This window comes from Anarrhichthys ocellatus, unplaced genomic scaffold (assembly GCF_004355925.1).
Source record: "Anarrhichthys ocellatus isolate YVR2014 unplaced genomic scaffold, GSC_Weel_1.0 scaffold21, whole genome shotgun sequence".
In the NCBI taxonomy this organism is placed as follows: domain Eukaryota; kingdom Metazoa; phylum Chordata; class Actinopteri; order Perciformes; family Anarhichadidae; genus Anarrhichthys; species Anarrhichthys ocellatus.
Genome location: NW_022280051.1, coordinates 303,717 through 326,417, shown reverse-complemented (window position 1 = coordinate 326,417; position 22,701 = coordinate 303,717). Strand labels below are relative to the sequence as shown.

At 42.7% G+C, this 22,701-nt stretch overlaps 2 protein-coding genes across 18 annotated transcripts in view; both read left to right on the top strand.

The window, feature by feature from the left end:
* The window catches only part of LOC116389948 (ninjurin-2-like), a 21,042-nt gene extending 17,684 nt beyond the window's left edge, over positions 1–3,358 (top strand). Inside the window, exons 3-5 of one of the 8 annotated variants that reach the window (XM_031859093.1) lie at positions 194–273; positions 1,962–2,047; positions 2,971–3,082. In XM_031859093.1, the coding sequence (XP_031714953.1) occupies positions 194–273; positions 1,962–2,047; positions 2,971–2,985 (181 nt within the window). In that variant the 3' untranslated portion in view covers positions 2,986–3,082. Of the gene's footprint in view, positions 1–193; positions 274–610; positions 776–986; positions 1,032–1,114; positions 1,314–1,961; positions 2,595–2,970 lie in introns of those variants that run through there. The other 7 variants (XM_031859091.1, XM_031859086.1, XM_031859089.1 and 4 more) reach the window with 7 other exon arrangements.
* Positions 3,359–10,702: 7,344 nt separating this feature from the next.
* The window catches only part of LOC116389959 (ELKS/Rab6-interacting/CAST family member 1-like), a 98,277-nt gene continuing 86,278 nt past the window's right edge, over positions 10,703–22,701 (top strand). For 8 of the 10 annotated variants that reach the window (XR_004213139.1, XR_004213138.1, XM_031859121.1 and 5 more), the window contains exons 1-4: positions 10,703–10,984; positions 18,181–18,988; positions 20,110–20,187; positions 20,353–20,508. Coding sequence is in view for 8 of the 10 variants with exons in the window: in XM_031859121.1 (XP_031714981.1) it covers positions 18,500–18,988; positions 20,110–20,187; positions 20,353–20,508 (723 nt within the window). In the remaining 2 variants the exon portion in view is untranslated. The other 2 variants (XM_031859115.1, XM_031859116.1) reach the window with 2 other exon arrangements.

The window sequence follows — 22,701 nt, the reverse complement described above, 5'->3', positions numbered from 1 at the left end:
GTGTGTGTGTGTGTGTGTGTGTGTGTGTGTGTGTGTGTGTGTGTGTGAGAGAGGAAAAGAGAGACAAACTGCTAGATCTCACTACAAATTCAGTTAAAAGTAGAAAGGTTTTTTTTTCCGTCTGTCACTGTTGCCTCAAACGATATTTATTGATAAACATATACTGCGTACCGTTTCTCTCTCTCCTCCTCAGGTACTACGCCGCCGTCCTGACACTCATCTCCTTCTCCCTTGCTCTCCAGATAGTGGCTGGAGTCCTGATCATCATCATCGGTGAGCCAATCACATTACAGCGTTAGTCGGTTTAAAAGAAATGAGAAATCCATCCTCCATGTTCTTAACCACTCATATTAACACACTAATACACAGACTACTAATTTGTTGCGAAGGTACACGCGGGTGCAGGTTGAGGTCCAGTCACTTTGTTGTCTTGTGTTTTGCACAAAAGGGTTTATAGCATCCATGATACATTCTTTATGCAACATGAGTTATGAATATAAAAAGCTGATGAAAGCAAATTTGTATGCATAGGAACAGTTATCTGAGCACTTTGCGTAGTTTGTTATTTTTGTTTTGTTGTTATTTTTGGTGTGTGTGTACGTTATTGCAGCTCGGCGAGACATAACCGAAGAGACCAATCAGAAGCGCCTGGACAGCCTGAACAACGCCACAACCGTCATCATCTTCCTCATCTTCGTCAGCAACATCTGCATCTCGGTCTTTGGGATGGAGCGCACCGGCCTCTTTGCCAGGATGCATTTCTGACTTTTCTGATGTAGGCAATGATTCTAATATGTAGCCTTATTGGGAGAGTAGGGAAAGAGTCTGACACATTCAACATTCAACATAGGACCAGACCATGTACACACACACACACACACACACACACACACACACACACACGGAAACAGGAACTTATCTGTGACTTATCGTTCTACTTAAAGTACTAATCAACTGCAGTATTTCTGTACTCTGATTTTATACAGGATGAATGGATTGGGCCATGGGACCAACTAGATGTGTGTGTATCGGTGTGTATGCGTGTATGTGTGTGTGTGTGTGTGTGTGTGTTTCTGTCTGTGTGTAATGTATGTATACATGTGTGTGTGTGCAGTTCGTTGTGAGCTGACCCTCCTCCCCTCTTATCAGCGGTTGCTAAACTTCCTGAACAATCTGACCACCGGCATAATCTTCCTCACTCTCATCGTCAACATCATCAAAGCCGCCTTTGGCACACAACGTAGCTGCCTCCTGGGTTGGCTGCTTCAGCGTTTCATTCTATAGGCTGATGACAGATAACGCGCTCACGCACCGTACGTACATCCACACGCAAAAACTGAACATTAACGTACATGTTTGAAGCTGCCTTGTGTGGAATTTGCCAAAGTACGACGACTCTCTGAAATCAAACACATAAGGAGGCTAAATTCAGCCTGTCTCTGTCCAAAGGTAACAAAATCCGCCTAAAAAACGGAAATAAATCGAAATAAAGTGTGTTTGACAGGCTTCTACAGGCTCAACATTTTCTGACAAAGAAAGAAGGGAGCTGTAGAACCAGACAAGCTTCAAAATGTCAATTTAGAAACATTTAAGTTACAAAACAGACACTATGTTGATATGTTATCAGAGTCAACCAGTGTATCCCAAGTCTGCTACTGAGGAACTTACTCTTTCTTTGCTCCAGAGCATCATTACCGTAATGTGTCTTTGTTGAGCGAGGGTCGAAATGTCACCTAATCTAGACAGAGGCTGGAGGGCGTGCCACTGAATTTTATTGATGGGTACGTTACTGTACGTATGGGGCAACTGTGAGTTTATGTGTGAGTAAGCATGCATCAAATGTGTGGCTGTGTGTGGATGTGTTTGAAGTGTTTGAAATTGTGTGTTTGTGTGTCTGTCTGCTTGTGTGTGTGTGTGTGTGTGTGTGTGTGTGTGTGTGTGTGTGTGTGTTTGTGTTGTAGCCCGCAGGGACCTGAACGTGGTATCCAATCAGAAACGGCTCGACTACCTGAACAACCTTGCCACAGGGGTCATCTTCGCCACCACGGTGATTAACTTCTTCGTCAGCTTCTTCGGATCCAAGAGGACTGGCTTCTTCCGCTGGCTGCTGGCTCGACTCCACTTCTGACACACACACACATGCACTCAGTGTATTTCATCTGTGCACACACTCAAACATGCTGATTCACAGTTGAAATTGTCAATTCACATACAATTTGCATATGTTCAAACATCTCATCTTATTTATTATTCAGGCTCTTGAAATGTGCGTCACACTGTAATCCAACTAAAATATTTTCACTTTAACCAACTGAATATCTATGTATATATGTATTATCTTATTTGCTGCAATAACATGCTTGTGCAAAAATTGTGCATGTGTTACATTATGTTTATTTCAAATGGTTTTACACTTTACTTGTGATTCCTCTTTGTTTTGGTTATTGGAAAAAATGTTTTGTATCATTTATTTAAATGATTTTTAGGTTCAATAGCAGACAAAAAGCAGGGTATTATAAATAAGACATACCCCTCTAATATGTACGTACACATTGTGCTCCAGAAAGCTGAATAAATGTAGCGATTTAACAGAAGCCTATGCTATGCTTATTGTGTTGTTGTTTTTTTGCTGAAGATTGGTTGATTGGGTGTCTGTTACAGGTCAGCTGGAGTGAAAATAGTGAATGCAAAGCAACAGGTGCACATTATAATAATGTCCCAAGCGATAGTGTGTGCACAGGTGTGTCTGTGCATGTGAAGATGTCAGCATTTGAAGGATGGAAGTACAGTATCATTTTAGTTTGTGCATTTATATTCCTTGAATCGAAATGTAGTGCATCCAGGCCCAAAGAAGGCCCTCTCAGTGTGTCTGAACCAAGGCTTGAACTCTCTCTTTCTCTACTGTGTATGCCGTGTGTGTGTGTGTGTGTGTGTGTGTGTGTGGGTGTGTGTGTGTGCACGTGTGCACAGGCCGTCGGGACCTGAATACCTCCACCCTGCAGAAACGTCTGGATTACCTGAACAACGTAACAACCATCATAGTCTTCATCACCACAGTCCTCAACTTCTTCATCAGTACCTTCGGCATGCAGCGCACCGGACACTTCCCATGGCTCATGATGCGCATTCACTGACATACACACACAATTCTGCTGATTATTACAGTTATAGACACACTCACCATACAGCTCATAACACGCATACATAGATTATTATTCTTTATTCCTGCCCTTAACTTTTGATGTCGATCTTAGCTACTGGATACACTCATCAGTTTTAAGCAGCACTGTTGTACACTGTTAACACTTGCTTATTTTGTGATTGCATAACTTAAATAAAAATAATAATAAGAACATTATGTAAAATGCACTTTTCTTTCAGTTTATTCCATAAAGGGAAACACATTTGCTGTTCAAAGCTATGTACATATAGAGTCAAATGTAATATTAGCGGGATGGCCCTTCTACTATACTGTACTTCCTTGTTCACACTTTCATTAGGGAAAGGTGGCATCTAGTGTATCCCTCATCTAACATCAGCCTCATCTAACGAGTGCTCACTTCAGCAGACGAAATCAACAAATAAAACACAAAAACAAGAGCTTGAATTATTATTAGGATTCTGAATTTCTGGTACTTTATTAAGTAATGGAGAAAGTTTCTGTTTGCTTGCCCCATCACAGTAAGGTCAGAGGTCAAGCTCTACACCAACCTGCTCGTCTACTTTATTGTTTTAGATCAGTGTTAATGGTGCGCTGATGACTCCATGATGGCTAAGTAGGCAGAGGTATCTATCAGATCATACAATAAATCCCTGTATTTCCGGGTAGTGGAGTGTATGCGCTGTTTCATAGTGTGGTTGTTACTTCCTGATTGGGTGGTGAAAGAAGATCTGCATCAGAGCATCGATAGTGTCACCAATAGCAAAGCCCATTAGTCGACTTATCATGTACTCATAGAACTGGAGATACCGGTTCTTAAGGACCATTTCTTAAGAAATGAAAGAGCATACCTACAGTGAACCTCACACAAACACATCAGTCAGTTTCCAGAGACAACACAACTACTCAACAGGTAAAGTGCTCTGATACTTTGATCTTAAATATAACTTAAATCAACTTGTGCCTGTTTCCAGATGAAAGATATTACAAAGATGATATGGTTGTTATACGTTAAAAATGCTGAGCCTGAATAGGTTAACTCTTCTCTTGGTGTTATTGTTGATCAGAATGCTCTTTGAGGACACAACACTGAGAATAAAGCCAATAACTACCACAATACGCAGCCTATTTAAAAAACTCACTTTCAAACTACACTTTGTAGCTGCAACACGATCCTGCTCACGCAGAGCTATTAACAGAAAATCTCCAATGTAATAGGAATTATGTTCAATCTGAGACATTACATTACATTATTACATTACAGTCATTTAGCAGACGCTTTTATCCAAAGCGACTTACAATAGGTGTATTCAACATCGGTTTTCGAGAGAACAACTAGTCACCAGAAGTAATAAGTGCATGTCCTTTCCTCAAACAAGCATCTAAGAGCATAAACCAGAGCCAACGTACAGTGCAGAAACAAACGAATGCAATAAGTGCCACAGACTAATATAAAAACAATAAGTGCAATAAGCTAGTATGAATACAATACAATAGATGCTAAGTAAGTGCTAAGCGGAAGGGTAGGCCTTCTTGAAGAGGTGAGTTTTCAGCCTGCGCCGAAAGATGGGCAGCGACTCTGCCGTCCTGACGTCAGTGGGGAGTTCATTCCACCACTGTGGGGCCAGGACAGAAAGCTGAGACAGCTGACATCAACTGTGTGCACGGAGTCACAGTGTTATATTTATATAAAAAAAGAACGTCCAAGAAGAAGGACATGCTGAGGTTCGATTCTGAGTTAAGGGTGACTTGACTCTTTGTAATATAACGTGAAGGCAAAGAAAACGCAGTTCAAAGAAATGACTGACAACACATAAAAACAGTAACTTCAGATTTTCACTGTAAGAAACTAATATCCAACCATCATTTACATTCTACAGAAAGTAAACCTTCGTAAACTAATCTGCTGCTATAGGTGCTTTGACATTGACTGAAAGAATGAGGAAATAAAACAGCCTCTCCAGCTCTGTATGAGGGAGGAGAGAGAGAAACTCAGGGTGTGTTAAAGAAAACCTGCCAGCGAGCAGGTTAGGTTCACAGAGTCACTTACCACGGTAACAGACCCAGAGTTTAAGTTTCCCTCATCTCAGGGTCAAGTAAGATTTCATTAAACCTGCTTTATGGAATAGGGCCCTGGTGGCCTGGAGGTAAGGGCCTAGACCTTTGTTGCATGTCATCCTCTATCTCTCTCTCTTTACCCTCATTTCTTGTCATGACAGACCTTTGCACAGTGTGTTGCCTCATGCTCCGACCTACATGTTGAGTCGGATGCTGAACAGCAAAAACCAGTAGAACTTGACCTCCTAGGGAGGGAAATGGTAGTCAGAAATGTAAGTTACCTCCTTGATTTACACATTTTTAGGGTTTGAAATTGAAAATCAATCATGAAATCCTTTCCTCTCATGTAGCCATGGCCTCAGCCAGCAGCCTCTCATGTGACGAGCAGCTCCTGTGCTATATATATATATATATATATATATATATATATATATGTTTTTGTTTTTCCAGCCATATTGCAAAAAAAAAGTTGTAGATTTGAACTCAAAAGTGCAGGTAAGATCACATACCTGACAAATTGAAATGAGGTTCATTTCAAAGATCAGATCAGTCGTGTACTATATTTACATATATGTTGTAATACCTACATCTGACCAGGAGAAGGCAGCATTCTTTATTTAGCGTTCTGGTCTGTTTCTCAGACAATAATACTTTTAAAAATTATTTTGATACATAGAAGTTTAATATTTATCGATTAGTTAATCTATTGAAAATTAAAAAAATAATAATTTTGATAATAGATTAATCATTTCAGTCACTTTTTCATTCAAAAAAATCCCTTTTTTCTGGCTTCTCAAATATGAACATTTGCCTGCTTTCTCAGGCTTATATGATTGTAAACAAAATATATTTTGTTTTGGAACTGTTGCTTGGACAAAAAGTTATGTATCACTATATTCAGTCAATTTGACTGGGTTTAGTCTGTGTGGTTGAACCAAATTTAACATTGCTATGACTAAACACCTGCTATATAAGTATAACTATCTTGTTTATTAGTGACTTCTTTGAATGTTCGTATACAACTGTGAGCAGGATATATATCATTTTATGCTTTGATTACTTTATGTGGAACCCATTGACTGTAGGGTCCACATTATACCTTTTTTTTATGCAGGCTTTTTAAGACCAAGTCATCTGGCATGCTTAGCCAAACATATCTGATGAATGAGCTTTAAAACCAGATGTTTTGTATGTATATACTATGCATCTGATATGTATTGTACAGCATAATAAAAGTTTATTTCTTAAAAATTTGCTTTTTAGATCTTTGTTTTTTTTCTGTTTCCTGAAATTACAATGATTGAGTTCTGTTGGAGTGTCAGGTGCCTTGCTCATGAGCAGTGTATTTTGTTTTGATTAGTCTTTCTGTACAAAAAGCCACCAGTAAAAGGTTTTGCTGATTAGCAGAGACGTTTCAGAACTTTACATTACATTAATTAATACAAATCAAATGTACTGAGTTTGAGCTTAACAATTACTCAATGCTATGACATTACTACAATTGCTGTTTTGTTGAAACATATAAATCCTGCAGCATCTACTGGCACAAAATGTAGAGCATCCAGGCCGAACTGGAAGTCAGTCTCAGTGTCAGAACCAAGTGCAGTTTGAAGCCTCTCTTTCTGCTGTGGATCTGCGTGTGTTGGTGTGTGTGTGGGTTTGTGTCATTGAACGTCGGGACCCGATTAACTCCACCCTGAAGAGACGTCTAGATTACCTGAACAATGTAAAGACAATCACAGTCTTCATCACCACAGTCCTCAACTTCTTCATCAGTACCTTCAGCATGCAGTGCACTGGACACTTCCCATGGCTCATGATGCGCAGTCACTGACAGACACTTCTGCTGATTATTACAGTTATAGACACACTCACCATACAGCTCATAACACGCATACATACATATATAAGGTAGAGTTTTGCCTTTACTCTTGAATTTAACATTTGATGTCCATCTTGAATGCACTCATTGCATTTTAAGAGAACTATTGTGTATGTCTTACATGTTAACAGTGTCTTATTTTATGATTACATAACTGCATAGCTTACAAATAATTACAAAATAAATAGCGTAAAATGTACTTTTGTAAAGGATAACACATTTGCTTTTGAAAGCTATGGACACTACATACTGTACACGGCAAAATGCAATGTGAAAGGGCTTGCCCTTCTATTGTACAACCTCCTTTTACACACTTCCATTAGATAACGGTGGCATCTAGTGTCTGAGAGAAGTCAGGATCATAAAAGCATCCCTCATCTAATATGCGCTTCCTGTAACAACTGCTCAAATCAACAAGTAAAACGCAAGTTAAAAAAAGAGTATGAAATATTATGATTGTGAATATTTGTTACTTTACTTAGTCAGATTGAGAAAGTTTCTCTTTGCTTGCCCCATCCCAGTAAGGTCAGAGGTCGTCCTGCTCGTCTACTTAATGACTCCATGTTGGCTAACTTTATAGAAAATAAAGGAAGAGAAGGGAGACGTATCTATCAGGTAATACAATACTGTAAATTATTTCAATACATGCTCTTGATCTGCACTTTGTCTCCGTCCTCCGATATTAGTTTTGATCATTTCCCATATTGAGGGAATCACAGGCAGACCCCATGAAGGACAAAGACAAGACCTGATGGATCTGTGGAGGTTGATCGGTGCTGATAAAGCAGCCTTTTCCTATATCGTTCGCTATTGGGCCATTTGTTGTTTCAGACTTTCTGAAAAGGTCTGAGGGGAATCACAACGCAGCAAAGGGCTGTAACTTTTTCCAGGAAGAGGAGGGGAAGAGAAAGGGAGGGATCATGTGTCCTTCCTGAGAAATGAAACTACACGCCTCAAAGGAAACTTTCTCTGAGGACCTATTCGACCCCCTGTCCCACTCCAACCCTCCATTTATGTCAGACCTCCATGACCTCAGTGAGCAGAGTTATGTAACGATGGTGAAAAAAGCAGTGGCTCGGATGGAGAAGACCGTCAGTAATGAGATGGAGATGCTAATACATGAGGTCAGGTTTGATTGTTGTGAGGCCACTGAACAGCCTGATGCAGCTGAAAAACAGATGACAGATGGGTTTGTTAAAGAAGTGTGGACTCCGTCTCAGTACAAGCGGTGGATGTGACTCTAGACGCCAACACAGCCCATCACAGACTTGTGGTGTCTGAGGATGGGAAACAGCTGAGATTTGGTGAAGGCCCACTCTCTTTGCCTGCTTCATTTGGGAGAAGATTTGAACGTCGACCCTTTGTTGTTGGGAAAGAGGGCTTTTCCTCAGATAGCTTCTACGATGAAGTGCAGGTCAGTGGGAGTAAAGGTTGGGTCGTGGGAGTCGTCAAAGAGTCCACAAACAGGGATATGTTTTACTTTCCCACCTTGGAGGACGGAGGCTGGACACTTTGTGGAATCTACAACCAAGAAGAGGAATATTTAGCTAATAGTTTTAGCAAGGCTACCCTGCACGTGAGGCATGCAAGGCCCTTGACGGTTGGCGTGTTTGTTGATTACGAGAAGGGAGAGGTTTCCTTCTATGATGTGGACGCCAGGATTCTGATCTACTGCTACTCCGGATGTGCCTTCACTGAGGCCAAACCAGCACTAAAAGCTCTTCTGTATTTCATGGCTGGCACATCCTTAAACAGCAGACCAAAGCTCTACCCTTTTTTTTGGTATCTTTGAAGGTGATTATGACAGCATGCTTGTAATCCCTCCTGTAGCACACCCAACTTACACGTACCACATAGGCCTACATCAGTGGTAATGAATGTGTAACTTGTACCGAAAAGTTTTCTCATTTCAAATAAGAAGTAATAGTAGTAGAATCACACATTACAACATTACTACTCAGTATATTGAATATATATAAATACAATACTTGCATCTGACCAGGAGATGGCAGCATTCTTTAACCAGTATACAGAGAAGCTCCTCTAGGAAACAAGGAGGGGACAATGACATCATAACAACCCAATGGCATCTTGGATTTCAAAGTGCTTTTGATATATAGGGTTAATTAAGCTTTATTGATTAGACAATCTACAGAAAAATAATTTTATCTTTGAACTGTTGCTTGGACAAAAAAAGCTTTTTAAATATTTTACTTTGTGCTATTTTGTGATGAACATTTTTCAAGGTGCTCTGTCATTTTACTGACCAAACGATTAATCAGAAAACAAAGCTCAAGGTTAGGCTCACACAGCCTGTGGGGATTAATGAACCCCTACTTTTTCTCACCTTATGCTGTCAATTACGGTTTTCAACGGTCATTTCTTACAACTGTAAACATATAATATGTTTCTTTATTTATGTTGTGATCACATTATGTGAAACCCACTGACTTCAGGGTCAGCGTTCCACTTTCAAATGCAAGCTTTTACTGAAAGCCAAGACATATGTGATGAATGAGTTTTTAAAACCAGGGTTTTGTTATGAACGCATCTGATGTGTATACTACAGCTTAATAAACGTCCCTTGAGTTCTGTCGGGGTGTCAAAATCTTTTTTCTTTTCTTTTTGTGTTTCTTTCCAATGATAAAACACATATAAGCCACCAAGTAATCACTGATCAGGTTAACAGAGACGTTTCAGAAGGCAGCGCTGGTCCACCACTACTGGAGTTCTTCTCTCAAGGGGAACTTTAGCCAGCAGACTATTTATACCTCAGCTCAGCTGTCTGACTGACTGGCGCCCTGGGAACTGGGACACTGTGTGTGAGTGTGTGTGTGTGTGTGTGTGTGTGTGTATGTGTGTGTGTGTGTGTGTGTGTGTGTGTGTGGGTGTGTCTTTGGTTTGTGTCTAGTTGGAAAGATTTCTATAGGATGATGTGTAGTTGTGTGTGAGAGAGACCTGGGAGCCCTGGGGGACCAGCTATATGAAATATGCTACATGTTCTGAGACAGATATACTGTATGTAGGTCATTCAATCATCAAACACTGAGTCAGACGTTTGAACATGAATAAATGGAATCAATAAGTAAGAATAATCTAATAATCAAATATAGTATAACAGTCATAAAGGCATAATTTGCCATTGAGTAATTTTACTTTTAGAACTCAAGGTAGCCTACATTTTGTAAATAATACATACTATTACTTTACAGTGTCTTACTACTTTTATTAATAAGTATATGAAATGAATACTTCCCCTACTTTAGCAAGCTAATTACTCATTTACCTGAACTGTTAAATACCGTCATCAGTTATCCACATAAGATGCTAACATATTGTTTTTACAGGGTATGAAAATAAGGGCTTTTAATATGAGATAAAATATCATATAAATACGAAAAATTGGATTTAAAAAGTAAAAAGTACATCTCGTTCAATTGTCACTTTATGGATAATTACGGATTAGTATGCACGCGACTCAGCTGGTCCGGGAGAGACCATAGGGAGAGACGAGACGGAGGAGGGAGGAGGAGGAGGAGGAGGAGGAGGAGGGTATACGTCTCGGGGGCGCGCGCTCCACCGTCGTGACGTCACGGAAGCGCCCGAGCAGTGGGGAAGCCGCCAGTGGCAGAGCTGGCAAAAAAGACGGGAAGGAGGGAAAGACTCGGAGACAGGAGACAGGAAGACAGACACGAAGACAGGGAAGACAAGCCCCGAAAAAAGACACAGCGCTGCACCCTCGCTTCACCGACCGTCTGTTACGTTACGAAGCGTCACTTCGAGGTTTGACAGCAGCAGAATAACTGAAGAGGAGATATGTGACTGGCCTTTTTTACACAGAGCTTATTTCACAACCGAGGGGCAGTAACGTAAACACAGCCGCAGTGAGTACTGGAAGTTAGCTGGCAGTCTGAGTGTGTGCGTGTGCACATGCATGTATTATTACACAGGTTTACGTGTGTGTGTGTGTGTGTGTGTGTGTGTTGTAAGCATGTTGGCCACTTCTCGGGTCAACCTCACAGACCCGTGTGTGCTGTCTGTGCGGCTCGTCGCAGTCACGTTTGTAGGAAGGACCGCTCGCGACCGTGATTAAAATTTGATGCCTGCTTTGAGGTGCAGCAGTTTCCAGGTCAGCTGTGAGAGCCACCGTGGGGGCTCTGTTATATTCCCGCCGGAGGGGAGCAGTGTTTCGGCCAGACATTCAGTCATTATGATACATTTTGTATGTTTTTTTGCGAGCCCATTCAACAAGGCTTCCTCCTGTTTCGCTCAATAATCCAATTGTACAACAAGGGGCTTCCACCCGGAATAACAAGCTAATAACACCATGTCTCGTCTCCGTGCCTCTCAACGCCATCATCAGTCTGCACGCTGTGTTTCAGGCTGCAGAAGTGCCGCTGACAGCCTTGCAGTTTATCCTCAAAAGCCACACAATTGCTATCATAATCCTATAATATTATTTTTTTACAGCGCCAGTTTAGCGACATTGCATCCCTTTATAATGGGTCCATCTCCTTGTGATGGCGCTAATATCCCCTCAGGGACCTGAAGTGTGCCTGTGTGTCTATATTAAGTTGCATCTCTTCGCTACAATGTTTCCACAGGGACTTGTAGTTGTGTTGTGATATTTCTAACAGTCTCCACTCAAGTTCTCCCGGCCGGTTGTTTCGTTCTGAACTCGTTTCAAGGAACAAAATATGTGCACTTCTCTAAAATCGTGTGTCTTTTTTTAATGCTGCCACAGTTGCACAGGACTGTTTGCAGCCACGTCCTGGCAGACCACCAGACCAGACCGCACGCGAAGCTCACGAGACTGACACCGGATAAGGACGCTATCTTTGCAAACCGAATCAATCTGAGCAAAAACATGGACCCGGTGTGATCGCGTCGATGAAGGAGGTGAAATCTGCTGCGTGTGTTTTGCAACAGTCCGAGAGGCAAAAACAAAAAGGGGGGGGGGGGGGGGTGGATCGAGGAAGGGACGCCGTGATTTCCTCCGTGTTCCGCCCACGGCTCTGGTTCTTTGCGCCGCCCCTTCTCCGGGAACACCGAGTCAGGGAACTGAGCCGCTTCCTTCCACTCGGATTGTTGTAAACACTGGACATTTTTAAATGTCTCCACACCGCAGTCTGCCTGTGGGTAAACCCTCCTCTATTACCACTGGGTTTTTAACAATTCTTTTGTTTTAGAGTTTGCTTTCATAATCATTTTCTGACCTGGCCCTATAGTTCAGAACTTTTGATACTTTGTGTGTACAGCCTGATAGACCCCATGTGTCTCCAGGCTCCACATCAAAGGTAAATCTTTTTTTACAACATGAGGAACTTAACCCGACACAGACAGTAGCCTGTAGCTCTTTCAATCCTCTTCCCAGAACTCACTTTTAATTTAAAAACCATAATCTCTAATTGCCTTGTTTGATATTTATTTATTTATAGACAGACAGACTCTTTACGGGGTGTTTGGGTCACCTTCGCAACTCTCTTCATCCTTATATAACCTGGCAAGACTGTAACAGCACATTCCTAGTACAGGATGAGCCTGGGGAATTTTTCACTCCTCTCTTCCATTAACTACGACACACACACACACACACACTCCTGAATTACTTTTGTGCTTCCCCACCTTTCTGTTAATTGTTGAGTCTCAACGGTACGTTTTCCATATTTGCTCTGTAGGCAGCAGCCACGATTAGATAAGTGTGTGTGCTGTGTTTGAGCACATGGATGTGTGTGTGCTTCTGTGCTCCTCTGTGAGTCACGGGGTGTATGACTGTATACGTTTTGTTTACCCAGCCTGCATCTCGGGTTAATTTCCTGTGGCGCGCACAATAGACTGGAGCCGATGCTATCCGTGCCTTATCAGCACTGTGCTTTCCAGTGTCTGAACCACATCACAGGTCTCATCGCCGATAGGACCTGGTGGCACGGAGTGAAGGTACAAGTAGCACAGTCACGCTGGTGAGCCAAAAGTCTGTATCTCGCACAGACATCTTCCGCCTAATGTGTTCTCCCCAAGTGTAATCGGTCGCTCGGTTAATTGAAAAATCTCCCTTATTCCAATATCACGTGTGCAGGATTAGTTGATTTTTTTCTCTCTTGAGGGAAAGGTGTTGCACACGGTCTGACGTCGGCAAAACTGACCCACAAATCAAGTTCTACAAGTGCCAATTATGTTTATTATTTTACACACCTGTAGAAATCACTTGGATAAATATGTTTGAATCAGCACTAAACCGTCATAATGATTAGTCATCAATATCATGTGTCTGCACGCGGAAATAAGCCAAAACACTAATGACACGTTGCTCAAAACCAAACAGCAACGATGAGTCATTAAGGTATTTGGTTCTCCTCATGATTTCTGTCATATAATTTGTATTCTAGCAGATTTCTTTCCTGGTTTTGTCAGCCAATTCTTATTTTCTTATGACTATTTGTATATTTATGTAATATAGGAAATACATTATGTTGTTTTTTAATTAACATGGAAATTGTCACTTGAGATGTTCACACAGCTTCTTTGAATATTCAAATTACATAATGGTTTTGCAGAAACAACACATACATTTTAATCACATACAACACACAATTTCCTATTTCCGGAGCGTTGCTGTTACTGTCGTCACGACAAAGCAGCTGTGAAGGTTAAAAAAAGCCGACCGGTGAAGCCCTTACATCATCCCCTTACATCTTCAGACAGATTATGTGCAGAGTGAGTTCAGCTCTCCCCTTCAGCTGCGCTGTCGAGATGCGTGTTACCCCCGGACAGCACCAGTGAGTCCTCTCCAGCCACATCATATCACCACGAGCCTGACGGGAACCGAGAGGAACGGAGAATAACAACATTAAGGAATTGAGCGGAATGCGTTTTTCTGAGGCGAGACACGAACTTTGTAGAATTCGACTCCCACGCTGAAACACCGGCCGGCTAAGTATAGGTATGCACGTGTGTGTGTGTGTGTGTGTGTTGCATTGTGCAGTGTGACAGATTGGATGTGTGGTTGTCACACAAATAGAGCACGCCGAACACCTTCAGGAATGCTGATGGAGAAAGAGAGAGGTAGTGAGAGGAAGTGAAAGCATGAGGGAGAGGTAAGGGGGCGGGATAAAGAAATGTATGTGCTAATAGGCATCTATGTTTGCTAACAAGTCCGGCTTATTAACTTAAAATATGTCAATGTCAAGTTTTGAGTTGCCATGTCCGGAAAAAGGCTATAAATCTGAAGTCTGTCCTCTGCTGTGCCGGCACACACTGATTATCTACACAAGTACAAGGGCAGTACGTGGCATTCAACCACGGAGACTTTCTCGGTATCCTCGCGTGATATTCTGGGATTTTTTTTGTTCGTGAGGCCTAAAACAGCAGTGTGTATGTGAGGAGTGTGCGGAGGGAAGACGAGGCGTGCAGAATGGCTGTTGGTAACAGTACAGGGAGGCGGAGGATGAAACGCAGGGCGTTGTGTGCGCTAATGTTTCCTGTGGACATGAAGGGGATGAAGGTATTTTGGTTCCCAAGTTCACTCTAGGGCCTGTGTCAGAGTCTGTTCCAGTCAGTATCGCGGTTGTAGAAGGGCATTTTGTGGTTAGATGTTCACGGTATACAGCATGTGATGAAAGGGAGATAAGCTGTAATTATAGAACAATACCTTTTATCTGTCTGGATATTGATCTGATTAGAGCTGAAATGATGAGTCAGTTAGATTGTCAGACAAATAATTAATCGTGAAAACTTTTTTTTAAAGCAAAAATAGCTCAAATTGAATTGGTCCCACTTTTCAAATGTTAATGAAAAGAATAATTAAGAAAATAATCAATCACGAAAATAAACATGTGTTGCAGCTGTTAATATGGTCACAACTGCATATTTAACCAGGACATCCTGCGCACAGTCTCACATCAAATAACATTGCAAAGCAAACTTCACCTAGGAAACTACCGTTTACACACACACACTTCTTTTTGGAAACTCCTGTTTCCAAGGTGAAGAATGAACTCTCATGAACTCTCAGTGTGCTATTGTGTAACAGATGTTTGTTACGGCAGCACCACGTTGCTTTTTCACATTTGTGTGAAAGGGCAAGACGGATGGTAAGCCTGTTTGACAGATGGGTCTTGGACCGTCACATGCTCGTGTTTTCTCCATCCCATGATGCCAACTGCGTCATAGGTGTGCGGTAGGGTATTTATAAGGGTTTTGAAGCTTGAGGTTATTATTTTAATCTCAATGCTGTTTGCCTTCCCTCACCCCCGAGCCCTCTCAGAGTCTTTAAACCCCCCACAGATACATCTGTGGGACACACTGGTGGTTTATTCATGTGACCCTTCGACTTGGAACTGTAGAAAACACAACATAGTGTGTGATGCTGTTTCCGTGACGCCCTCAAGCCAATAAAACCAAAAAGAAGTGTGTGTGTGTGTGTTTAGCCGTGTGATAGATTTTGTGATCTGTCCAGGGTGTGCAGTAGCCTTGCCCAATGCATGCTGGGACATGCTCCAGCTCCCCGTGACCCCAAACAAGAGCAGCAGTTCCAGAAGTGGATGGATGTGTATTTATTGTCCTGTTCCTCTTCCAGACTAAAGCAATGTCCCAGCAAAAAAACGATGTTGCTAAATTGATTGATTAAATATGAGCTGGGGAAGTGATGGTTATTTTTCTGCAACCAAGCAGAGATGCCTTTGAGCAAGGCTCTCAACCCTCCAACCACTAACACCAACATTTATGAGCAAGTGCTGAATAACAGCCATGTGTGTTCAGTAAAATGTCTAAATACAGGCTGAGACATACTGTGCTTGTTTTGCATTATAGGGAGAATTGGGACATGAGCATATACATTATGTGCAGGTCAGCAGGTCCAGAGGGGAGGAGGAGGGAAAAGCCCTGAACACACACACACACACACACACACACACTTACACACTCTCTGTCTCTTCAGTCTCATATTGGCCTGAAATGAGGCATTAGATGTGTGTGATGTTTGTGACATGATCGCTCACAGCCACTGAGCTGATGTGCACGTGTGTTCATTTGTGTCTGTTTGCATGGGGAGTGGTTTATCTGTATCTATTCTGCCTCACTGTGTAGATCTGCACATGTGCACAGTTTTGCTCGGTGTGACTGTGTGTGTGTGTGTGTATACGTGCATGTACTGTAAATACATGTGTGTAGGTGTGTGTGTGTGTGCGTGCTAGAGGCAGGGTCCTGGCCTGTTTTTTCCCAGGTGTGTGTTTTTGGCCTTAGGTGAGACACAGCAGATGGTACCTCTTTGCGTGTGTGCGTGTGTGTGTGTGTGTGTGTGTGTGTGTGCATGCCTCTGTAACTGACTGGTTGTCAGTATCTCCCTGGCCAAAGATCTGTGTCCAACAGAACATCAGTTGGAAAGATAGACACAACTGCAGGGCTGTTAAAAGGCCTGGGTCAGGACCCAGAGCAGGGGGTGATGGGAGTTTAAAAGGGGTCGACCAAAGGGCTGCACAGTTCATCATACTTGAAATGAAATGCATTGTAGTTTGCAATTTGCAAGAGGCCACTCGTTGAAGGAAAACTATTCCAGACAACCTACTCAGCAAGAGATGTGTAGGGTGTCCGCCATACTGTACAAGCACAGTGCTAGTTTAAGCGTGTTTGTGTTAATCTGTTTTTAATAAATGAATACTTGGAAATCAGCCTAGACTCTTAACGTTAAACTGAAGCTCCAGAAGTCTTCATTCTTCTGTGTGCTGACTAATTCTAAACCGGTTTAGTCCACTTTTGTTCGCGTTGTTCTTGTAAGGGTAGAGTGTGGATCAGATGGTGTGTCACACGGGTCATGTGTCCACTGACCTGTGGATGACATCACTGTCTCCAAGGATACCCCAAATGACTGAATGATGACTGTCGACCAGCTGGGCATCAATTTTAAACAGTAAATGTACTTTTCTTTTATACAGTAGCCGACTCCAGAGGTGACACCCAAGGTTGCATATTTAACATATCGGTAATTTCTAAATCCTCCGCCGACAACAGAGAGTGTTCTCGCAGACAGCATTGTGCATAGCATGTGGTGGGTACTTCAGGGGGCCTGGGAGATCAGCGTTCGCACAACAGACAGCTTGGATTCTCAGCAGCCTCTGAGGCATTTATCAGCAACATGTGAGAGCCAGTGCTCATGAATTGTTTCATGTTTTTGCCGAGACAGTAAAATGTTACAGATTTGCACCGTTTGAAGATGACTTCACGAGCGAGTGATAGGAATGGTTATTTTTTTATTATTTTTACAGCTGTGTTAATTACAAGGTTTCTTTCACCTGATTGACTTAATCCGTTTTAATATTTAAGTTATTTATGTCATCCAACACACACACACACACACACACACACACACACACACACTAATACCAGGCTCCAAACAAACAAAACAAAATATTATTTCATGGTGCCCCTTAAAATGTCCATCCAGTGTGACTCATATGATTAACAGGAATAGGACGGATACTTTTTTTTTTTCTTCCCACATTATTATTGCAGAATAAAGTTGTTAACAAGATGTAATTGACTTGATAAATAAGGAAAGGATCGTTGTATTTCAGTACGTGTAATTCATCCAGCAGACAAACTAGAAATGATGCATTATTTATGAATGTTAGATCAGCTGATTGGATGCTATCTGCTATCGCACGGTTTAGTACGGCTGCAGGACAGTAACTGTTGATCTTATCTAGTGAAACGTCTGCAGGATGGATTGGCACACATTTTGGTACAAACATTCGTGTTCCCCAGAGGATGAACAGTTTGGTTTTAGAGCCTAATTCTTGTTCTTTCCCAACTCGTACCGTAGAAATGCCAATGCCACATGATATGACACAGTGCATCTGTAACATTGAACATACTGGCATTTTAACCAGTAAGCTGTTTATTTAACCTCTGGTTTGCATTGCCAGTAAATACTCTGCACAAAGAGATGTAACAAGTCTCAACTGTGGATCAAACCAAAACCAGAACCTGGTAAAAAATCAAGTGTATTCCTTTTGTTCCTGAAGTGCAGAAGATCTTTCTTCTCCTGATCACTAAGTCTTTGTCTCTGTCTCCCTTTTCTTTTTAGGTCATCCCTTCATCCCAGGCCTCGCAGATTTACTGGCTGCCTTTATTTAAAAGGATGCCGTATTGATTCCGGCTTTCTGACAAAGCACATTGATTCCAGTGAGGTTTTTGGAAAGGCCTTGATCACCGCTATGTCAACACTGCATCAGGATATTTCAAGTCAAAAAGGACTACAGTAGTAGTTTTTATTTTTTTTGGGACATCCATCTTACATTTTTTGAGTTTCTGCGTACTTTTAAGAATGTATTTTTGATCCGCTTGATTTCCTCATTTTCGTCTCCACAGTATATACACACACACACACACCGTATTCTCTCACCATGTACGGTAGCTCCCGTTCCGTCTCAAAGCTGGATGTCGTTGGGTCCAATGGCAACGGGTCGGTGTCCGGGAGCCCCAGTCGCTCCCCGCGCCTCCCACGCTCCCCGCGCCTCGGACACAGGCGAAACAGCAGCAGCAGCTCCACCGGCGGACTCACCGGCAACTGTAAAACCCTGTCCATGGAGAACATCCAGTCTCTGAACGCCGCCTACGCTACGGGGGGTCCCATGTACTTCTGTGACACCGTCGACGACTCAATCGGCATCGGGAGCCTGGGCAGCGGGCTGAACCCCTCGCTGCCCAAAAGCACCATGACCCTGGGCAGGGCCGGGGCCAGGATCCCCTACGGGGTCAGGGCGGCCATCATGGGGAGCAGCCCTAATATAAACACTGGAGGCGGTGTGATGCCCAGCGATGCCATAGCATTTGGGGGGGAGCTGCAAAACCAGCTTCAACAGGCGGCTACTGTGCCTCATTCCATGAGACAGGTGAGGCACCGCAAGGTTTTCTTCTTTTATTGCCGCAATCTTGAAGCGGGTTGCGACCGAGAAATAGTCCCGCGCGTGATCTAAAATAGTTGAGCTCAAATGAACTTTAGAACAGGCCGATAAGGAAAGCGTGGATGAAATTGATTTAGGGTGTACATAATGTTTGTCTCACCTTCGAGCGAACACTGAAGAAACCTTAAAAGATAAAATCAATTACACTTTAGGCACAATGTTTTGTCACACAATTATCCTCCGGCATGATGCAGAAGTGGAACTTGGTGATTCAAGGCATTTTGCTGTTATACGGGTTCATATTTTCTTCTTAAGTCACGGCTCAGCTAAATAATATAAGAGCTGTGTGGGTATACAGCATGTTGAAATAGACTAAGGTCTGCCCTCCTACTCCCTCTGCACCATTAGTCATAACCTGAGAGCTCTTCTATCCTTCCTTCCTCTCCCATTCCTCCCGCCTCCACCTAATTCTAATTATTAACTTCATCTCTCCTTTAATCTTATTTTCCTCTCCTCATGTCACATTCATGTACTGCGTGTTGCATTGATTGTGAGGATGCTATTAATCCAAAACTTTACTCTCTTATTTGTAATGTTCGATGATTTAACATTTTTTAAACCTTTTCACTCTCAGAACTGAGAGACGCTCTGACCACAAGCGTCAGCTAAATACCTAAAATGAGTTTCTCAAAACCAAAGCAGAGTCTGTTTAGTGTTTAAAAATTCATCCAAGATATTTTTAATTCTTCGGGTCCACTGCTGTTCTGATGTCAGGATGAATTAAACATCTGCATGGCGAGCATTTCTCATGAATACTGTAGCTAGACGTTTGTGCTTTATGAAAATAACTAAATGACGTTTTAACCAATAGTCTCAATGTGCTTCACAAACAATATGTGAGTCTTGAATTCTGTATTTGATTTCTTAGATTTTGCAGCGCCAGCAGTGCCTTGGTTTTGCTGTTCTGGGATCTGCTATCACCAGATCTTCATAGTGACAAGCTGCAAATAGACAAAATGTTTAGAAAGTAATACAGGAACAAAAAAAAAAAAAAGGATGTTGCTGGTGTCTAACATACTTCTACTTTATGTGTTTGTGTGTGTTACCAGGTGAGAGACGGGGCGATGTCAGACCTGCAGACACAGTTAAGAGAAGTGCTGAGAGAGAACGAACTGCTAGGCAGAGAAGTAAGGATACACACACACACACCTCTGAAAACACATCCATTTATGTTATACACAACGAAAAAGTAAGAGCCAATGAATTGAATCAATACCAGTGTAATCAACAAATCAATTCAAATAAACGTATATTAAAGCAGAGTTACAACGTTTGATGTTATTTTCGTTCAGCTGGAGGCGAAAGAGTCCAAGTTGAGCTCCTCTATGAACTCCATTAAGACGTTTTGGAGTCCAGAGCTGAAGAAAGAGAGGGCGCTGAGGAAGGACGAAGCCACAAAGATGGCCGTGTGGAAGGAACAGTACAGAGTGGTGCAGGAGGAAACACAGGTATGAAAGAAGCGTCCGTGTGTGTGTGTGTGTGTGTGTGTGTGTGCAAAAATGAAAGAAATCCGAGTAGCGTTTAGCCTGAGCCCTGTGGATTTTAGTTTGTGCTTTGGGTTAACCATCTGTGATATAGCTTTTGCTGCTCAGTTTTGTCAGGAACGGTAACTGGCACAAAGGGGGAGTGTGTCACGATCATTTTTATGGACTGTTCTGGTGGATTTGTCTCCCGGGCTGCGAGGCGGCCTTGAAGACGGGTAAACGGATGAAGCGGGGGCCACCTGGTTGGGGACTCCCAGCTGTCTGTTGGTTCAGAAGCCATCTGGAGGAGACGGAGACACAGCTAGTCTGGCAGGAGGCTGTAATATTATACAAGACATGATTTTTGCACACACACACACCCCGCTGCCTCACAGTGACTCATTTCACACGCAGTCATCTTCGAAACCAGGGCAGGAAGTGCTAGTTCCTCGCTACATTTCGGTCGTTAGCGCGGAAACTGAAATTATTCGGGGCCTTTGATGTTGCACCCGAGACTCCCAAGATAAATTTAATGTTGGAGGTAATTGTATGTGGGAACGCACTTCAGGTGGTGAAATTACATCACCAGCTATTAAATCACTCTCCAAGACAATCTACTGTGAGTGAACATGTGCAGTTTACCTGTGTGTGTGTGTGTGTGTGTGTGTGTGTGTGTGTGTGTGTGTGTGTGCGCCCATAAATCTCAGAGTCTAAGTGTGTGTCTTGTGTGCGCGCACTTATTCAAAGGGATGCCTAGTCGGGGAGAACAAAGGAACAGATGATACGTGGCCACTAGAAACATCCTCAGTTGCCTTCACACACACACACACACACACACCTGTTTGAGTATGTGTGCCTGTGTGCTGTTATGTCGAGACATGTAAGAATATTTTCTGATCTCTTATGTTGGCAAAGATGTGCTCTTTCTCTCTCTTTCTCTCTTAATCCCTCCCACTTTCATTCCCCTTCTCTCCCCCAGACTAATCACACCCTTTAACCCAAGGCATACTTTTCATTTCCTCATCTCATTATCTCACCACTTTCTCTTCAGTCTCTCGTCTCTGGCCTTTCTCTGTCCCCTTGCTCCTTTCTCTCTCTCCCTCTCTCTCCCTCTCTCTCCTCTTACTCATTCCCTTCTTCTATTTATGTCGCCACATGGTGAGTCAGCTCTCGCTTCCCTCCCTCCCTCCCCCCTGCCTCCCCTCCTCTCTCTGTCTTCGCCATCATCTCCATGTTAGAAATCGAATTAAGTTACCTCCCAGTAATTTTGGGATATGTGCTCATCCACACACACAACACACACACACACACACATGCATGCACCACTGGGTCACGCCCCTGCTGAGGAATGCACATCTCGTTTCCAGCCTCCGTCCTTCCTTCCTCCTTTCCTCCACGCTTCCTCACTTGTTCACCTACTTCTTCACGCCTCGTCCCACTGACTTCACCTCGCTTTGCGCCCGCCTCGTTCTTTATCTCCTCCTGTCCTTCTGTCTTCACTCGCTCTGTTTAACTCCTTTAATCTCATATTTTGTGTCACCATAGATTTAAATCCAGAATAACCGACATTCCAAATCTCATGTTTGCACTTGTTAGGCAGCTCCAATATATTATGGTTTAATAATCCAGTTTGTTTTAGTTTGGTGTGATTATTCAAAAATATATGAAAAAAAGAAATCAACCACAATTACATCATATGATCATTTATTAATTTAAGTAATTTATTAAACAATAATGGCAAACATTTGCTGGTTCCAGGACAAAGAAGTCGCTGGATTTGCTGCTTTTTTGTCTCTTATGTGGTTTTAAGTAAAATACTTTTCAACCGTGGATACTGCAGAAAAATGGGGGACAAACAATGAGATGAGATCTAAATGAGATCTAGATGAGATGGGAGGCTCTTTCTGCTTCTTCCCCACTGAGCTCTAAATTATCAATCTGTCCCTCGACACCGCCGGTTTGCTTTCTCTTGTCTCGCTGCCCACATCCACTCGTTTCCTCTTACCACAGCGTCTACTCGTTGTCACCACACTCTCCATCTCTTTCTCGCCGGCTTCTCTTCCTCTCCGTCTCATCACCACTTCACTCCCACTTTCCGACTCCCCTCTCTATCACCCCCCCCCCCCCCCACCCCCCCCCCCCCCCACCTCGGATCGCTCGCCTGCCCCCCCCCCCCCC